The following is a 20,100-nucleotide window of genomic DNA, read 5'->3' on the forward strand; positions in this document are numbered from 1 at the left end:
AGAGCCATGACGTCGAGAGCCATGACGTCGAGAGCCATGACGTCGAGAGCCATGACGTCGAGAGCCATGACGTCGAGAGCCATGACGTCGAGAGCCATGACGTCGAGAGCCATGACGTCGAGAGCCATGACGTCGAGAGCCATGACGTCGAGAGCCATGACGTCGAGAGCCATGACGTCGAGAGCCATGACGTCGAGAGCCATGACGTCGAGAGCCATGACGTCGAGAGCCATGACGTCGAGAGCCATGACGTCGAGAGCCATGACGTCGAGAGCCATGACGTCGAGAGCCATGACGTCGAGAGCCATGACGTCGAGAGCCATGACGTCGAGAGCCATGACGTCGAGAGCCATGACGTCGAGGAGAGCCATGACGTCGAGGAGAGCCATGACGTCGAGGAGAGCCATGACGTCGAGGAGAGCCATGACGTCGAGGAGAGCCATGACGTCGAGGAGAGCCATGACGTCGAGGAGAGCCATGACGTCGAGGAGAGCCATGACGTCGAGGAGAGCCATGACGTCGAGGAGAGCCATGACGTCGAGGAGAGCCATGACGTCGAGGAGAGCCATGACGTCGAGGAGAGCCATGACGTCGAGGAGAGCCATGACGTCGAGGAGAGCCATGACGTCGAGGAGAGCCATGACGTCGAGGAGAGCCATGACGTCGAGGAGAGCCATGACGTCGAGGAGAGCCATGACGTCGAGGAGAGCCATGACGTCGAGGAGAGCCATGACGTCGAGGAGAGCCATGACGTCGAGGAGAGCCATGACGTCGAGAGCCATGACGTCGAGAAGAGTCATGACGTCGAGAGCCATGACGTCGACGCTGAGGCTTGACGTCGACGCTGAGGCTTGACGTCGCCGCTGGGGCTTGACGTCGACGCTGGTGCTTGACGTCGACGCTGGTGCTTGACGTTGCTGCTTGGCGTCGACGCTTGGCGTTGTTGCTTGATGTCGATGAGATGCCTGCCGTCGGTGCGATGCCTGCCGTCGGTGCGATGCCTGCCGTCGATGCATGGCTGGACGTCGATGCATGGCTGGACGTCGATGCATGGCTGGACGTCGATGCATGGCTGGACGTCGATGCATGGCTGGACGTCGAGACGATGCTTGACGTCGAGACGCTTGGCGTCGCGGCGCAGTGATGCTTGACGCCGATCGCCGTCGAGGCGCGGTGATGCTCGACGTCAAGGTGCAGAAGGAGGTTCGACACCGCTGCGGTGGTGCCATCGCAGTGCTGATGACGTCGCAGTAATGGTGAGGTCATGGGTGACGTCGAGGGGTCATTACTGGCGCTCGATGGCTAGGTCCGGTTCTGGACCTCGCTCTGTTGTGGGCCTACCATCATAGGCGGGGACTTCGTTTTCCCGGCAGCGTCGACTCTCGACGCTGAGCTGGCGCCGAGGGACCCTTCGGAGTCTGGGGCTACTTACACGTGGTCCGCTCGGAAGCGCGGGACTTTGGTCCCCTCGCTTAGCAGTGTCTGCGTACCGGCTCACCATCTTGGTCGCCTCCTGCTCCGCCCCCACGGGTGATACCACGGGGATGCCGCAGAATTCTCTCCGGCTCATCTCCCACTCACCGGGGGGCCTGTGGCGCCTCGGCCGGCGCCCCCCCCCTCCGTGGAATCTTGATGTCCCTAGCACGAGGTCTCGTGTGGGGGCGTCGGTCCCGCGAAGTTCTCGGGTCAGGCATGCCAGGGGGGCCTCTTACGTGAATAGGGAGAGGTGCTCTCCTGTTCTTACGAACCTCTGGCTGGGCCGTTGTGGTGATCCCTGTGTGCGTTCCTTCACCGACGTGTGGATCTCCTGCCCAGAGACAGGTATAGTCTACAGGGCATGATGGTTGCGGATATATATATATATATATATATATTCTTAGGCTCTGCAGCAGATGTTTCGCTTGAGGCGCATCCCGGGCTTTGCCGTGTGTTTGTTCTACGGCGACGTTCTTGTCTTCGACGGAATCTTTGCAGCCTGCGCAGCAGTGTGTTTCTACTCTCCTTCTCTGCCGCAACTCTTGTGCTCCCATGCGGATAGCAAGGCGCCATTGAGTCATTTTGGGGCTGACCGCCGTGCGACTCTTCCGGTTTCCCTCCAGCGCTCCCTCCACCTCACTCGCGCTCTGTGTGCGAGTTGTAGAAGGAGGCCACCTCCATCTTCCAGTAAAGGAAGATAGACTCGGCTCCTCTGGGACGGACTGGACAGGGATGGTACTCACCGTTCCTTCTAGCGTGCAAGGGAGACATGACCGAGTTTGGACCCACGTTCGGCGGGCGACTAGCCGACTTGTGGGATCAAAGAGTAGTACATTCCGGTGGGGGTCTCTGCATTAGGTTTCCCCTCAACCTCCTCAGGGTGACTGACTATGCAGCGGGGAAAATATCGCGAGTTCCTGTTTTTCACAGTGGGCAACGGCCATTATCATTGCTTTGTGCCTCCTTTCGGCCTGCAGCCGACACCTTGGAATGTTCCATACGCTAGGCCGTAGTGGCTGCGCATATGAGAGTCACAGTGGCTTTGTCTCTCCGTTTCTGAACGGCTGGTTGATCAAGGCAGCTACTTTCAGGTAGCGCGCCTGCATTTCACTTGGACTCTCTCTCTCTCTCTCTCTCGCTCTCTCTCGCTCTCTCTCTCTTACTTCGTTTGGGCCTCCGCACCGACCTCACAGGGTCTGTCGTGACTCAACGTCTGTGTGCCCTTCGGAGGGGAGACGCTCTTCGATCCTTCGTAGGGCTCGAGTTCTTGTATTATTACCCCCCCCCCCCCAACGGTGGGGCAGGTCTCGTCTCTGACGATTGGTTGGTCAGGGCACACTCCTTTCAGAAGCGCGAGCGCACTCCCTCCAGACGTGCGTTCTCTTGAACAAGCTGGGGTGGCACGTCACCATGTCCAAGTCGGTCCCGGCGCCGTTCCAGTGCATATAGTACGTGGCGGCCTCCATCTCTACGCTGTCAGTAAGCGTGTCTCCTTCGGCGGAAAGACGATGGTCACTCCTTCGGTAGGCTCAGGCCCTTGTGACCGCTCCATCGGAGGGGCTTGTGACGACGAGATTCGGCTGTCGCTGCATGCTCTTCAGTCGCTGCAGTGGTGGTGTTCGGGGGACAATCTCCTCAGTCGGGCCCTCTTCACAGGGGGGTATGGTCGCAGACGGAGATGACTTCCCACATCAACTTTTTGGGAAACTCAGAGCAGTACCCTTGGCCCTGCAGGCGTTCCATTCCTCCTTCAAGGCAGACTCCCTGCTCGTTCAGACGGACAATCCTACTTCCATGTATTGCATCTGCAAGCAGGGGGGCTCCCGTTCACGCATGCTGTCTCGGGAGGCGCAGGCCATCTGGTATTGGCTGGTGACCAGGAACCTACCGATCACGGCTACCCATTTGCTGGGAGTGCAGAATGCCCAAACCGTTGCGCTCAGCAGGCTCGTTCACGAGAATCACGAGAGAGTGCTAAACGGCGACGTGCTGATAGACGTCTTCGCAGAGTGGGGCTCCCCGGATGTCGATCTGTTCGCTCGGGCAGAAGACAGCAGAGGCTGCGACTTCGTGTCCAGGTACTTCCGACCAGGGACGCTGGGGAAAGCTCTCTGGATCAGCTGGTCTAACCGCTTTCTCTACGCCTTTCCACTCTTTCCCCTGATATCGGCGGTGCTGATCGAGCTGTCGCGATCCAGAGCCAGGATGATCCTTTTGGCTCTGGAGGGGTCGAGGCACTGGTGGTTCACCGACCTTCTTCACCGGTCTGTTATTCCACGCAGGCGCCTGCCATGTCGGCCGGACCTTCTCACGAGGTTCGGATGACAGATGGTTCCCCCGATCTCTTGTCCTGGAGTTTGGGCAGCCTGGCTCCTGAGTTAGTGCAATATGGACACTTGATTCTGCCTCGGGACTGTATGGATATACTGAAAGAGGCAAAGAGACCGTCTACGAGAAATTCTTCTGCCTATAAGTGGAAGAGATTTTGCTTATGGTGCAGGGCAAAGGACGTTGACCCTACATCCTGTAGAGAAGATGCTATTCTGCCTTATCTGCTGCAGTTGGCTCACTCTGGGCTTAATTTTCAGTCTATCAGGGTTCGTCTCGCAGCTTTGACTGCGTATAGAAGGGGCCCTTCCCAAACCTCATTTTTCCACATGCCTGTGGTTACGGATTTTTTGGAAGGTTCGCGTAAGGTGTTCCTCCCTGTTAGACGACCTTCTCCACCATGGGTGTTGACTGTGGTGTTGTCCAGATAATGAGGGAGCCTTTTTGAGCCGATTCATAAGGCCTCCTTGCAGTATTTGTCCTGCAAGGCTGTTTCTCCTTGTGGCGATTACATCAGCCAGGAGAGTAGGTGAGATTCAGGCTCTGTGTTTTTAAGAGCCGTATACTGTATTCCATGCTTCTAAAGTGGTGATGCGTACTCAGCCTAAGTTTTTACCTACAGTGATATCTGATTTCCATGTGAATCAAATGATAACTTTGCCTACGTTTTTTTCAGCATCCCTTCTCTCCGGCGGAGAGGTCTCTGCGTTCACTTGCTGTGCGTAGGGTGTTGACCTATCTCGATAAGACAAAAGGCATCCGCAGGTCGGATCCACTGTTGGTGAATTATGGTTCGGTAAGAACTGGTCTAGCTACCTCAAAACGGTCCCTCTCCGGATGGATTGTGTCCTGTATTCAGCTTTGTTATCAGAAAGCTAATAAGACGTTAGGGGGTAAGCCTACAGCACATTCGACTAGAGGCAAAGCAGCGACTGCAGCTTTGCTTCAGAATGTTCCAATTGCTGACATTTGTAAGGCTGCCACCTGGAAGTCGGTCCATACGTTTACAAAGCATTACTGCCTGGACTCTGATGCTAGGGCAGATGCGCAGGTTGGACGGGCTTCGCTGAGGAATTTGTTTGCACAGTAATTTGTTGGTGTCTGGGTTTTTACTCCACCGCTGTTTGTTGGTTGGGATGGGCTTGCCATTCTATTCATAGATTATGACTATACACAGAGATCCCCTACTACAGAAGGAGTAGTTTCTTACCTGTAACTCCAGTTCTGTAGTAGGGGTATCTCTGTTATAGTCATAAGCGACCCTCCCTCCTCCCCGGTGGAGTAACCTGACGGTATCAGGCCTGTTGTTATACACCTTCAAAAAGAACTGAAAGTAACTTGGGTTGGCTGTGCATCCTGGGATAACGGGGGTCTCTGGAGAGTTTCTTAAAGGCACGGTATCCCTTTAGCAGACACATAATGACAGCCTATAGGGCTTGTCTGTCCACCCCTTCCTCTCTATTGTTTAAAGGGATTTTGGTGAAGGGAGTGTGAGATAATAAAGGAACATGTCAAATGTGAATAAAAATGACATTTAAACTTTATTTTGGCTTTTGTGTTCACTTCAGAGGAAGTGCTGGCCAGTGCAGCCTTGTTGTGATTAGGCTGTATTATTTTGTCTGTCTCTTAAGTGTCTTTGCAGGTTTGCAAATGCGGGACAGCTTAAGAGATATTTTTGATTGCTCCGGGGTCCCCGCACATGGGCGGGGATTATTCATAGATTATGACTATAACAGAGATACCCCTACTACAGAACTGGAGTTACAGGTAAGAAACTACTCCATCTGGCTCATGGAAAGGACGCCATTCAAGAAGTGTCCTCAATGTGGGTCGAAGTTTCCCCACACCGATCTGCATGAGGTGTGTAACCTCTGCTTGTCATCGAAGCACGAGGCCAGAGACTGTCCAGCTTGTGCCTCTTTCCGCTCCAAGAAGACGTTCGGCGAGCTCGGAGGACCATGGCTCGCTCGTCCAAAGCCATCCCAGACAACCTCTTCTAAGACGGCGTCGATGTACCGGAGCGGCAGCGGATTGAAGAAGGCCTTGTCAGCGCCTCCGAAGCCGATGACTCCGTCGAAGAAATCACTCCGGCGCAGAGGGTCGTAAGTAGACGTTGACCCCGACCCCCTCCATACAAAAAAGGCTTCGGTCCCACCTTCACCTTCGGGCCCATGTACACACCGACAAACCGCTTCCCCCGCCCTCGGGCCTGGCAAAGACGCCTACCAAGCCTTCAGGCAACTCTGGCTCGAGTCAGCCTGCCTCCGGTGCTGAAACTCAATCTTCGGCACCGAAAAAGAAACCGCCCTACTCCTCAGTGTCGACCGCTGCTTCCACCGAAAACTAGCACCGTCTTGCCGGCACCAAATAAACACTCGGAGCCGACCAAGAAGCCACTCCCCAAGAGTTCGGACGCGCACTCTTAGGAGCCGAAAAAATCATCGGGACTGAAAAAGCATACAGACTGCAAAACAACACTGGTCCAAACCCGAAGACACTCCGGAGCCTGTGCCGAAAAAGCCCTCGGAACCGAAACACTTGGCGCCGAAAAACCAACCTTCATCAGAAGAGCTTTTTCGACCAGACCCTGCACAAAAAACTCTGGTTAAATACCCTAAAACTGGTCAATTGACACAAAGTTCCAGGAAAAGACCACTGGACAAGCCTACACCTGCTCCACCACCTAAAAATGCTACATCCCCTCTTAGAGTCCCTTCAACACCTCGTTCTTCTACACCATCTCCTACACCGATGATACCTCTGACATGGGGGGGAGGGGGGGTGGGTGGGTTTGCGGATGACCTCCCACTAGGTCCTGTTGGGGCTCGAGTCATCAACCCTCACATAGAAAAAAAATACAAAGCTGCCCCGACAGACCCCGCTTACGTTAAGGGCCCTGTTCCATTAGACTCCATGGTGGTATCCAATGCCAGAAAGAGGGCTAACTCTCAAACATCAGGTGACTCAGCCCCACCCGACAGAGTCTAAACTCTTGGATGCCTCCGACAAGAGAACAGCCTCACAAGCAGCTAACATATGGCGCATTGCCAACACTCAGGCCCTGCTAGCCAGATATGACAGGGCACACTATGATGAGTTGGTCCCTATTGCAACACCTCCCGGAAAATATAAAAACCAAGCCAACGACCTCCTAAAGGAGGGTAAACTAATTACCAATACCTCAATCCGTTGCGCTCTCGATGTGGCAGATACCGCCTCCAGAGCTGTAAATCCAAGTGTCCTTTTGCATAGGCTGCTTGGCTACGCATTTCAGGCTTTAAGCCTGAGGTACAAAGTTCAATCCTGAACCAACCATTCGACCAAGAGCACCTCTTTGGCCCTAATGTAGACTCCTCCCTGAAGAAAATTAAAAAGGACACGGACACAGCCAAGTCAATGGGAGCCTTGCAATCGCAAGCTCCCAGACGCTCTTTTCGTCACTCCTCCTACAAAGGCAACTCCAGAGGCTACTCATCAGACAACCCTTCCACCTCTTACAAGGCTCCCACCCAGTCAACCTTCACCAAAAGTTACCAGAGAGGTGGTTACAGAGGCAACAATAACAAGGGCAGAGGCAAGACTAACGCCCTCTCTGCCTCCACCCCTACCCAATGACTTACCTCCGCTTCCCCCGGACTGTTCCACTCCGGTCGGGGGAAGACTACAACAGTTTCTTCCTGTCTGGACCAACATCACCACAGACAGGTGAGTGCGACAAATAGTGCAATCGGGTCTCAAACTTACCTCTACCCCCCCAAACATACCACCCAAACAGTGTACAATGTCACAAGAACATCTATCATTGCTAAAGCAGGAGGTAATCTCCCTCCTACAAAAAATGCAATAGAACTGGTTCCCCTACGCCAACAAAACTCAGGATTTTACTCTCCATTTTCTCATACCAAAGAAAGACTGCTCTCTGAGACCTATTTTAGACCTCAGACCCCTAAACCTATTCATACATTCAGACCATTTCCACATGGTCACACTTCAGCAGGTCCTTCCCCCTTCTTTCATAAGGAGACTTCCTTGGTACCATAGATCTCAAGGACGCCTACTTCCATATTCCCATTCATGCAGCTCACAGGAAGTATCTCCGGTTTGTAGTGGACGGGCAGCACTATCAATTCAAAGTGCTCCCGTTCGGAGTCACAACAGCACCAAGGGTATTCACCATGTGACTAGCGGTAGTAGCAGCCCACTTAAGAAGATAGCACATTCACGTCTTCCCATATCTCGACGACTGACTCATAAAAGCCAGTTCATATAACCAGTGTGTACATCACGCCATAGCAGCGTACCTACAAAATAGAAATGTATCGCTTTTCAGGGTACCTGCCATCAAAGCCTTTTTGGAAGGCCTTAAAAGGATAATTCCTCCCAGAGTTCCACCCTCACCATGTGGAATTTAAACCTTGTTCTCATGAGATTTATGGGCCCTCCTTTTGAACCTCTACATAAATGTGAGCTACAATTCTTAACATGGAAATTGCTTTCCTAGTAGCCATTACTTCTCTTAGGAGACTTGGTGAGCTACAAGCAGTTACTATCCAGGATCCTTTTTTGCAAATCCATCATAATAAGGTTGCTCTACGAACTAATTCTAAATTCCTTCCAAAAGTAATTTCTCCCTTCCACCTCAATCAGTCTGTGGAGTTGCCCGTATTCTTTGCGCAGCAACACAGTCGCAGAAAGAGCTCTTCATACTTTAGATGTTAAAAGAGCATTGCTTTATTACATTGAGAACACAACCTTTTCGTAAGACTAAACAACTTTTTGTGTCTTTCTCCACCACCACACAAAGGCAACCCCATATCAAAGTCTGGGATAGCTAGGTGGATCGTTAAATGCATACAAATTTGCTACCACAAAGCTAAACGTACTTTATCTGTTCCTATGAAAGCCTACTCTACATGAAAGATAGGGGTTTCTATGGCATTTTTAGGGAACATTCCCTTAGATGACATCTGCAGGGCAGCTACATGGTCTACACTGCACACATTCACAAAACACTATTCTGTGGATGTGCAAACAAAACAACAAGCTAGTGTGGGCCAGGCTGTTCTCAAAACACTATGTTCGAGGCATATGAGCTGCAGATTATACACTGTGCATAGATCGCCATCTGGTGTTGGGCCCGGATGTTTGCAGTTTGTTTTTGTTCTTGGACAGTCTTTGGAAGTCACGAGTTCGGTGACTCCTCCTTCGGTCTGTACTGCGCATGGGCTTCGGCTCCATCCTCAGATTGTTTTTTTCCGCCATCGGGCTCGGATGTGATACTTCGTGCTCCGGCTTCGAACCTTTCCAGTTCGACCTTCGACGAAAAATCCTTGTCCATCGAGATTCTTCAGACGAAATCGGCTTCTTCATCTCTCTTCGGCATTTCCTCGATCCAGGCATCGGCAGCGGCCTTCGGGCCTATCTCGACTCCGGTCTCGGCCGATGGAAAGGACTCCCTTCAAGAAGTGCCCAAAATGTGGGTCTAAATTTCCCCACACCGATCTCCATCAGGTGTGCAACCTCTGCCTCTCTCCCGAACACGAGGCCCGAGACTGCCCCGCCTGCAAGTCTTTTCGATCGAAAAAAACTATTCGGGATCGACTAGCTCGATGCACCATGGCGCACTCATCGACCTCGGCTCCACCTGACATCTTCGGAGAAGACACCGGAGCTTCGGGACAGCAGCAAACCGAACAGGAGGACGATGTCGTCAGCGCTTCCGAGGCCGACGACTCCGACGTGGAGGAGATCACACCGGGGCAGAGGATCGTGAGTACTCTACCCCCTCCCACTCCCGCGCCCATACCGAAAGAGACTCCGGTTACCCCTTCGCCTCCGGGCCTAGGGAAAACCAAGCATACCGCTTCCATCACCCCACCTTCGGGCCCGGTGAAAAAGCATCACAAGTCTCCTGGCGGCTCGGGCTGGAGCCAGCCTCCTAGCGGCGCCGAAAAACACCCTTCGGCACCGAAGAAAACCACACCAAGCTCCGTTCCGAAGCAATCTGTGTCGAAACCTGGCCTCTCGGTGCCGACCAAACATGTATCCCTCGGCACCGACGTTTCCGTGTCGAAGCCTGCCTCTGCGCCGAACAAAAAATCGGAGGCCCCGAGAAAGCATGGCGCGGATAAACCAACGAAGCTGTCGGTTCTGAAAACATCGGCACCGATAGAGGACTCAGTGCCGGAGGAGCTTTTTACGCCAGATCCTCTTCAAAAGACTTTAACAAAGGATCCAAAGACTGGACATTTAACTTTGTCTTCCAAGAAAAGACATTTAGACAAGCCAACTCCTCCTCCACCGCCAAAACGGAAGGACTCTGCCACATCCCCATTCAGAGTACCCTCCTCCACCTCCTCCACCTCCTCCACCTCCTCCACTCCCTCCATCTCCGCCCCCACCTTCTCCACCCTTGCCTCATCGCTCTCCAACCCCGTCTCCAGAACCTGATGACCAAGGGGATCCATACTATGATCCACCAGATGCCCTGCAGGACCCCACTCCTCCGGGAACACCAGACCCATGGGAGGATTATCACAATCCAGATGTCCCAGATGTGCCTCAGGATGATCTTTATCCATCCAGGCCATCTCCACCGGAGGATTCCCTGGGGTTCCACCACCTCTTACAACGGGCGGCACATTATCATGGGGTGGAGTTACACAGTGATCCAGTTGAGGAAGACTTCCTACTTGACACGTTTGACATAGCAGATAAATCCACCGCTATATTACCCATGCTTAAAGGGGTGACCAAACATGCGACAGATGTTTTCAAAGACCCCGTCAGGGCTAGGGTCTTAAACCCCAGAATAGAAAAGAAATACAAGGCAGCCCCCACAGATCCTGCCTACATTAAAGGACCTCCGCCCCTAGACTCATTAGTGGTATCCACAGCTAGGAAGCGCTCCAACTCTGTCATCTGGTGAGGCTCCACCACCCGATAAGGAGTCCAAGCTCTTAGATGCGTCAGGCAAACGCACTGCCTCGCAAGCTGCCAATATGTGGCGTATCGCCAACACTCAGGCGCTGCTGGCGCAGTACGACAGAGCGCACTATGATGAGCTGGAGGCTCTCATGCAACATCTCCCAGACAAATATAAAAATAAGGCTCATGATCTGATACAAGAGGAAAAGATTATTACCAACACCTCTATTAAATGTGCACTTGACGCAGCAGACACATCTTCCAGGGCTATAAACACCAGTGTTCTGCTTGGCCGCCACGCCTGGCTCAGGATCTCAGGCTTTAAACCAGAGGTCCAAGCATCTATATTGAACCACCCTTTTGACCAACAACACTTATTTGGCCCAAAAGTAGACTAAGCCCTGGAAAAAATGAAGAAGGATACAGATACGGCAAAGTCTATGGGAGCACTACAATCACACACCCCTAGACGCTCCTTTCGCCGTTCCTCCTTTCGAGGCTCTGGCAGAGGTTACTCTTCCGATAACGCCTCCACGTCCTACAAGTCCCCTCCTCAGAATACCTTTACAAAGGGCTATCAAAGAGGTGGATATCGCGGAAACAATAATAAAGGCATGGGCAAAACCAACACCGCCCGTTATGCCACACCGCCCACACAATGACTTCCCCCGCTCCACCCAGACCATTCCACTCCGGTCGGGGGCAGACTACAAGACTTCCTTCAAACCTGGGAGACCATAACATCAGACAAATGGGTGACCCAAATTATTCGGTCAGGGTACTGTCTCGAACTAACTTCTACCCCCCCAAATATTCCACCCAGACACTGTGCGATGTCACAAGAACATACCACACTTCTGAAACAAGAGGTACTCTCCCTCCTGCAAAAACAAGCTATAGAGCAGGTCCCCGTCAATCAGCCAAATTTAGGGGTCTACTCTCTGTACTTTCTGATACCAAAGAAAGACGAGACCCTACAGCCCATTCTAGACCTCCGGCCTCTAAATGCATATATCCATTCAGACCATTTTCACATGGTAACTCTCCAAGTCCTCCCACTCCTCTGTCAGGACGACTTTCTCACTACACTGGATTTGAAAGATGCATACTTTCATATTCCAATACACCCTGCTCACAGAAAGTACCTCACATTTGTGGTGGACGGCCAACATTATCAGTTTAAGGTTCCCCCCTTCGGGGTCACAACCGCACCACGGGTGTTTACCAAATGCCTGGCAGTAGTGGCGGCACACCTCAGGAGACAAAACATTCACGTCTTCCCCTACCTGGACGACTGGCTCATAAAAGCCGCGTCCTACCACCAGTGTGTGCAGCATACAAACACTACCATCCAACTACTCCACCAGCTAGGCTTCACGGTTAACCACCAAAGTCCCACTTGATACCGTCTCACACAAAGCAATACCTCTGTGCCACTATAGACACCTCAAAAGCCATAGCCTATCCCAACTCAGCCAGAATCGCAAGCATACAAGCCTTGCGCCAAAGGTTCCTCCTTCAGCACTCTCTCCCAGCACGAGTGTTCATGAAACTAATAGGGATGATAACATCTTGCATCTTCATAGTGCCTCATGCAAGACTTCACATGCGTCCACTCCAAGAGTGTCTAGGACGCCAGTGGAACCAGGCCCAGGGACAGCTAGCGGATCTGGTGTTGGTGGACGGTCGCACCCATCGCTCTCTGCAGTGGTGGAACACCACAAACCTTTCCAAAGGGCGACCGTTCCTGGACCCGGTTCCTCAGGTGATTCTAACAGGCGCATCGCTCTCCGGCTGGGGAGCGCACCTATTACACCTCACAGTACAAGGTGTATGGACGCCACAACAGAAGTTACTCCACATCAACCATCTGGAGTTATTGGCGATCTTTCTAGCCCTGAAATCGTTTCAGAAACAAATCTCAGCCAAGGCAGTCCTCATTCGCACAGACAATATGACTGCAATGTATTATATTCAAAAACGGGGGGGGACACACTCTCCCCAGCTCTCTCGTTTAGCTCAGAGCATATGGAGATGGGCAATCCCACAAATCTTTCTCCTGGCACAACACGTCCTAGGTATACAAAACACCATGGCCGATCTGCTCAGCAGACAAACGCAGCAAATGCACGAATGGGAACTGCATCCACAAGTTCTTCACCCATTCTTTCACAAGTGGGGGCATCCTCAGATAGACCTCTTCGCCACCCACAAAAACAAAAAATGCCCAAGCTTCGCCGCCAGATACCCACACCCATTGTCCAAAGGCAATGCGATATGGATGAACTGGTCAGGCAAATTTGCATACGCCTTTCCACTTCTCCCGCTAATTCCATTAGTGGTAAGGAAGCTACAACAGCACTCCCTCACACTCATTCTGGTAGCTCCAACATGGGCCAGGCAGCCGTGGTACACCACACTACTACAGCTCTCAGTGGTTCCACACCAAAAGCTGCACCTGTCCCCATGCCTCCTAACCCAGAACCATGGAGAAATCCGGCACCCGGACCCAGCTCAGCTCAACCTTGCGATGTTGCTCCTGAAATCTTAGAATTTGGATACCTTAACCTTCCCCCTGATTGCATGAACATTTTCAAGGAAGCCAGACGTCCTACCACTCGAGCATGCTATGCCGCAAAGTGGAAGAGATTTGTTGTTTAATGCCGTAACAATACAATCGACCCTTTAGATGTATCCATACAGCACATCATATGCTATCTGCTCCATCTTCAAAGGTGTAACCTGGCGTACTCATCCATCCGTCTACACCTAGCAGCAATTGCTGCTTACCTGCAAAACAGACAACATTTATCACTTTTCAGAGTGCCTGCTATTAAAGCCTTCATGGAAGGCCTTAGAGTAATTCCGCCCAGGGCACCACCCTCACCTGTGTGGAATCTAAACGTAGTTCTTACAAGGCTGATGGGACCGCCTTTCGAACCACTGCATAAATGTGAGCTACAGTTCCTCACTTGGTAAAACAGCTTTCCTCGTAGCTATCACTTCCCTTAGAAGGGTTAGCGAGATACAAGCGTTCACTATACAAGAACCCTTTTTACAGATGCATCACAACACGGTGATACTTCGCACAAATCCAAAATTTCTGCCCAAGGTAATTTCCCCCTTCCATCTTAATCAATTACTGTTTTTTTTCTCGCAACCTCAATCTGTTGCGGAAAGGGCTCTACATACACTTGATGACAAAAGGGCTTTACTGTACTACATACAAAGAACGCAACCTTTCAGAAAGACTAAACGGTTGTTTGTCTCCTTCTCTCCACCGCATAAAGGCAACCCCATCTCAAAATCAGGGATAGCTAGGTGGATTGTAAAGTGTATACAAATTTGCTACGAAAAGGCAAAAAGAACATTATCTGTTCCACCTAAAGCCCACTCTACTAGAAAGATAGGGGCTTCTATGGCTTTTCTAGGGAACATACCCTTAGATGACATCTGCAAAGCAGCCACATGGTCAACACCGCACACCTTCACAAAACATTACTGTGTAGACGTGCACTCCAAACAACAAGCTAGTGTGGGCCAGGCTGTACTAAAGACACTGTTTCAAACAACTGCAACGGATACCGGTGGTCGCCGCTAGGGTTGGGTACTGCTATATAATCTATGCACAGTGTATAATCTGCAGCTCATATGCCTCGAACGGAATATGCTACTTAACAGTATGCATCTGTTCTTGGCATGTAGAGCTGCAGATCTATACACGCCCACCCGCCTCCCCGGCTACCTGTATCCGTTCCAGGCCATCTTATTTAGATACAACACACATGGGTTTCTCACTGTTATTACTACGCTCCATCTTTTCCCTGCTGGCGAAAAACAATCTGAGGATGGAGCCGAAGCCCATGCGCAGTACGGACCGAAGGAGGAGTCACCGAACTCGTGACTTCCAAAGACTGTCCAAGAACAAAAACAAACTGCAAACATCCGGGCCCAACACCAGATGGCGATCTATGCATAGTGTGTAAATCTGCAGCTCTACATGCCAAGAACAGATGCATACTGGTAAGTAGCATTTGCCTTTCTCCCATAGGATAACATTGACTGTTTTTCTATGAAAGTTTTTAAATGTGGAGTTGGAAACACTATAAAAGTCTCTAAAACTGGAACCAAAACGCTTTTAATTCCCTGTTTACAGGAAATGTCCCAGTGGAGTATCCAGGTATACTACACTGTGTAAGAAGAGTACACTGTAAAGTAATCTACTTGACATTCCACTAAAAAGCCTATAGAAAGTATATGTGCAGTATATCACAAGCTTTGCAGTACCAGTAGCTCTACTGTAATCAGACCAAAGTGCATATACAATTGCAATTCAACTGTTGACAAACTGCATTATTACTGTCCAATATTTATTTCTTACCTGAGCCAGGCTTGCTTGGTTCTAGGAAATAAAATAACTGAATATTTTTATATCCTCAAAATTGGTGTGAGTTCAGTCTGTGTGTGTGCAATCATTTCTTGCGAGTGTGTACAACAAATTCCTAACACTACCCTCTTATAAAGCCTTACTGCTCGCCCACACTACCACAAATAGAGAGTAAGGTGCTTTATACTTTTACTTCTGCCTACCTTTGGGGTCCCACTGGACTCTGTGCACACTATACCTCATTTTGGTGTAGTATAGAGAGAGCCAGCCTCCTACACATCCCTTCACACGTTTGCCAGACAGTACCGCCTGGACAGCCTAGTCCAGAGAGATGGATTCTTTGCCCATCCAGTCCTCTAGGACTTCGTAGTGTCATCTTGGTTCGCAGAACCTCCTTCGGGGATGGTGTTGCTGGGGTATCTATTGTAAGGTAAGGAATCTACATTTATTAGTATCTATCAGATGAGCAAATTGATTACCTTCGGTAACAATGTGTGGTAGAGACATATTAGTTGTAAATTCCTTACCGTCCCACCCATCCTGCTCTGCGCCCTGTTTTCTAGGGATAGGGACTCCCCTAAAGGGCCCTAGGTGTGATGCGCCAGTGGTCAGTGTCTTTCATGGCTCTGTGCTTCTGGTGTGTAAAGTAGTGTTAAGAACTGACAGCATGCATGGGCGTCCTCTATATAGGTCCCGTGACGTTATCCCGGCTCCCACAATGCAGACATCTGACGTGGAGCCGACCGACGCACACTGGTCCTGCTGTTGAAGTATTTCCTGATCCAGAGTGACACCTGAGGGAAATTCTACGGTAAGGAATCTACAACTAACATAGGTCTTTACCAGATGCATTATTACCGAAGTTAAGTAACATTTTCTTCCAGGCCATGTACTCAAGATGACTTTACTGAGTACTTACAATATTTATGACTGGCCTTAGATATAACCAATCACAACTATCCTTTCTAGTGACTTATTATATAGGAAATCATAGGTGGTGCAGCGGTCAGAGAGCAATCCCCTAATCTTTCACACAGGTCAGCACACACCATCTAATCGTAGAAGAAAGAATATCAGATTCACCAACTGTAATTGATCAAAAATCTCCAAGTCACGATGTTCGATAGAAAAAGGTGGACACACTATTCCATATTTTTCCTTAAAAGATTTTTTAATTCACATTTTAATTTTATTTTTATTTATAAAAGCGTTTCTTCGCATGTAGCCATCGCACTTTGTCTACCACACAAGACATCTTCAGTACTTATTATAGTGCGGCCTTAGTATGGACTGGTGTTAGTCCGGTTATTATTCCATCTCTAGATGTTTCTCCCACCTTGTTTTCTAGGTGTTAATGGTGGTTTTTGTTTTCAGCTTTTATGCTTTGCATTGGTTTGTCCTCTCCACCCCTTTTGTAAAATCGCCTATCCCTCTTTGCCAAATGGAATGGAGGAAGCACAGCTCTTTCGTGGATGGACAATAGGTGCAACTAATGTGTTGCAAAGGATTGAGTATCGTCGGATCATAACCAAATCCATTGGCTCTACCTGCCTCTTCTTTAAAACACCCTTAAATCTAATATTTAGGTGGCTCCCACATTCCCTGAAACTAGTTCCTGCCGACCTAAGACGAAAAAGGGTGATAAAGACACTATGCAGAGAAGACTGACGATGCCTACTGACTTGGCTCCAGCCCTACCGGCCTGTCTGTATCTTCAAAAACCCTGCAAAAAAGACTACGCCAGTCCTATGGCAAGCGACCTCCACAACCCGATGGTTGGTTGTCTGCCCTTGAAAAAGTCCAGAGCTCCCGAGGATAGTGGCTCTTTCCTCAAGGAATCAACACAAAGGACTCTGGTCCCCTCCGGATCCGCTATCCCTGATCGCTGTGTACCGGACTCCTCTGGCATGTGTCCAGGTGGCCCACTGATCCAGAGTCCGAGTTCAAGTCCAGCATTGACTGACCCCCTCCTGGACACCACGACTATGCTTGAGTGTGTGAATCCAAAGGCTTCCCCGACTGCGACCTGCTCTGGTAAGGGAATCCAGATGCCAAAGCGCATGGGCCTTTGAGAGCTCGACTGACCGTGTCCCTGTGACCAACAACATCCCAACTTACCTCAGCTGTCGTTGGTGTTGTAAGTCAAGCCTCCGGTTCGACACCTGTAGCCTGTTTTCAACTCAAAGGTTCTCTATTCACTTGCATTTGGCGCCCAGCACCGTGCTTAAACCTTGCACCCGGCCGCCCCTGTGCCGCTGGTGGTCCAGTTTTGGTACTCACCTGACTTTTGCCACTTCCTGACCTTTGGGCCTGAAGACTCGAATTGTAAGTTGTGTACTTATCTGTGTATCTGCATTATTGTATTCCTCCATAGGATAACATTGAGCTGTTGAAATTGCATTGTGGACTTTTGAAAGTGAAAAGTATTTTTATTAAACTTTATTGCAAAGATCTTGGTCTTAAATTAACGTACAAAGCAAGCTTATTTTAATGAATTTGGTGGGAATCTCCTTTTTGAGTTGCTTGTCAGTTATTGGTATTGTGTGCAATAAATGTCTTACACTCCTGTTTTAGACCCAAGGTGGCTCGACCACACTACCACTAATAGAGCATCTTGGGGTTGGCATTGAGCCTGGTACACTTCTGGGAAATCTCTGGAATGGTTGCACGGTATAACCACCTAGTGCCATACCATATACAGAGGCAGATTCCTACAGGCAGTGTTTCATTGTTCAAATGCTTAATACAAAATAGTGCCAAGACCTCAATTTACTTAGCGCTCCAGATCTGGTAATAGGAAGATTCGACCCCTGAAGGCTTGGGTCAAGGCACTGCCTCTCATGATCAAGCCCCAGATAAAAGCCTTCCCACGACTTAGTGTCCATTACAAAAACTTTGAGATTAACGTACAGACCTACAGTTCACCACAATCCGCTCTTGTGCCCTTAAGATTCCCATTTTTCACTAACTTTTCTGGTTTGTCTGCCCTCCATTTAGAAGGATGCTGTGGGCCAATGTCTTTGTGCAGTCCTTTCCCAGCTCATTTTAAAAGAAGCAAACCATGGCTTCTTGAGCTGCACTCTGCTCTTTAGGGAGCGCACTTTGGTGTTCTTGAAGGAGATGGAGATCTGTGTGGGGCCCTATACATGTCGTTTGTGGCTCTAGCCAACAGCCCCTCAAGTGACTGCTGGGTAGGAAGAGTGACATTACTCTGGGTTCCACGGTGTCCATTCTTACATGAGAAATGATTGATACAGGACGCAAGTCTATACCAATCTGTTTACCCACACAGATGACCTAGCGTCGCTTACCTAGGAATAGGACTTGCCTAGTTTGATCTGGAAGGGAGTCTGTTGTGACGGAGTCTCCTGCATGGCTCCAGAGAGTAGGTCGGCCCTGTGTATTAAGCATCATCTTTGGGTGGGGTTTGGTGGTTTTGTGTAGATTTGTGTGTATGTTTCAACTAATGCCAAAGGTTATCCTAGTTCCAGCCATTGATGTAATTTTAGGAGCATTAACCGATTTTGAAAGTAAATGTGAATCCCTGGCATTAAATTTACCCTGCAGTTGATTCATAGGAAGTGCCCAGTTGCAGAATTAACTGACAGCTTTTTCTTTTTTTCTTACAGATGAAGTTTGTGGAGTCTATTCTGAGCAACAACACCACAGACGATCATTGCCAGGAGTTCGTGAATCAAAAGGGTCTTCTGCCTCTTGTCACCATTCTGGGCCTCCCTAACCTTCCTATAGATTTTCCCACGTCTGCTGCCTGCCAGGCTGTTGCTGGGGTCTGCAAGTCTATCTTGGTATGTATGGTATTAGCATGAGCAGGCTAGTGCTGTTTACTATTCATGCAGGTACTATGAGTTCTGCATAGACCATTTGTAGGAAAGTGCCCCTTTTTGCACGGTTACCCCACTCTTTTTACCTGACATCTGATGCAAGCGGACTTCATATGTCCTAGGTCCCTGCCAGCCAGGTTTCCAGGGCCTGTGTTCTTATCCAAGACTGTAACTTTATACCCACGTTTGGTACATCTCTGGCGACACTTAAGCCCCTTGTAAAAGGTACCATGGGTACTGTTACCAGGGATGGCCTCTAAGGGCTGCAGCACCTATTGTGCGACCCTTAGAGGTCCTATACCTTCATACCCATGCACTGCCATTGCAGGCTGCGTGTTCTGCTGCAGAGAAAAGTGAAGTCGACATGGCACACACCCCTGTGTGCAATACCTGCAAACTACTGCCTGAGACCTACGTAAGTCACCCCTCTAGCAGGGTGCTCTAGCCTTAAGGTGAGGATACAGTGGCATGAGCCCTGTACCCCTACAGTGTCTAAACCCATTCTTAGCCATTGTAAGTGTAGTAAAGCCATAAAGAGTATATGGTCTGGGAGTTGGTCATTACTTATTCCCCAGCTCTATAATGGCTTTACTAAGAATTGAAGTTTGGTATCAAATTTCTCAGCACATTGAACCTACACTGATGCCAGTGTAGGATTTTATGTAAAATGTACCCAGAGGGCATCTTGGAGATAACCCCCTGCAAAACGACCAGCAAAGGTGTGGTTCCTGAATGGCTGTCAGCTGTTTGCCACCACCAGACAGGTTTCTGGACCTCTGGCTAGAGCACCTCTGCTCTCTGGGTCCAGAAATGAAGCCCATCCTGTGCAGAGGTGTCATGTTTCTCTCCCAGGATGGGCTGGGTCCATGAAGGAGAAGCTTCAAGGGTCTTCCTCCTTTGGAAGCTGGCCCTGCCAATCACTACCCCCAGCAACTGGCTCCCACCTGTTCTGTCCCCTACTTTGGGCAGGAGAATCGGCAGTAAAACCAAGCTATGAAGAGAGGTGTGCCCATCTTTGCCACCTCCACCCCTGAGGTGGGGAGGCGAGGTGAAGCCAACATCTCAGTTCCCTCCATCTTGAAGATGAGGGGACTAGGCCAATTAGTTAGATGCTCATGCCCCCTCCTACTGGAGGGTGTC

The 20,100-nt window shown here is 50.1% G+C and overlaps 1 protein-coding gene across 5 annotated transcripts in view; it reads left to right on the forward strand.

Annotated features, from left to right (window-relative positions):
• HUWE1 (HECT, UBA and WWE domain containing E3 ubiquitin protein ligase 1) overlaps nt 1-20,100 on the forward strand; it is a 1,878,220-nt gene that overhangs the window by 367,837 nt on the left and 1,490,283 nt on the right. For all 5 annotated transcript variants that reach the window (XM_085629865.1, XM_085629862.1, XM_085629866.1 and 2 more), the window contains one exon: nt 18,748-18,924. In XM_085629865.1, coding sequence (XP_085485991.1) covers nt 18,748-18,924 — 177 coding nt within the window. The remainder of the gene's footprint in view (nt 1-18,747; nt 18,925-20,100) is intronic.

The sequence above is a fragment of the Triturus cristatus genome, chromosome 10 (assembly GCF_964204655.1).
Source record: "Triturus cristatus chromosome 10, aTriCri1.1, whole genome shotgun sequence".
Classification (NCBI taxonomy): domain Eukaryota; kingdom Metazoa; phylum Chordata; class Amphibia; order Caudata; family Salamandridae; genus Triturus; species Triturus cristatus.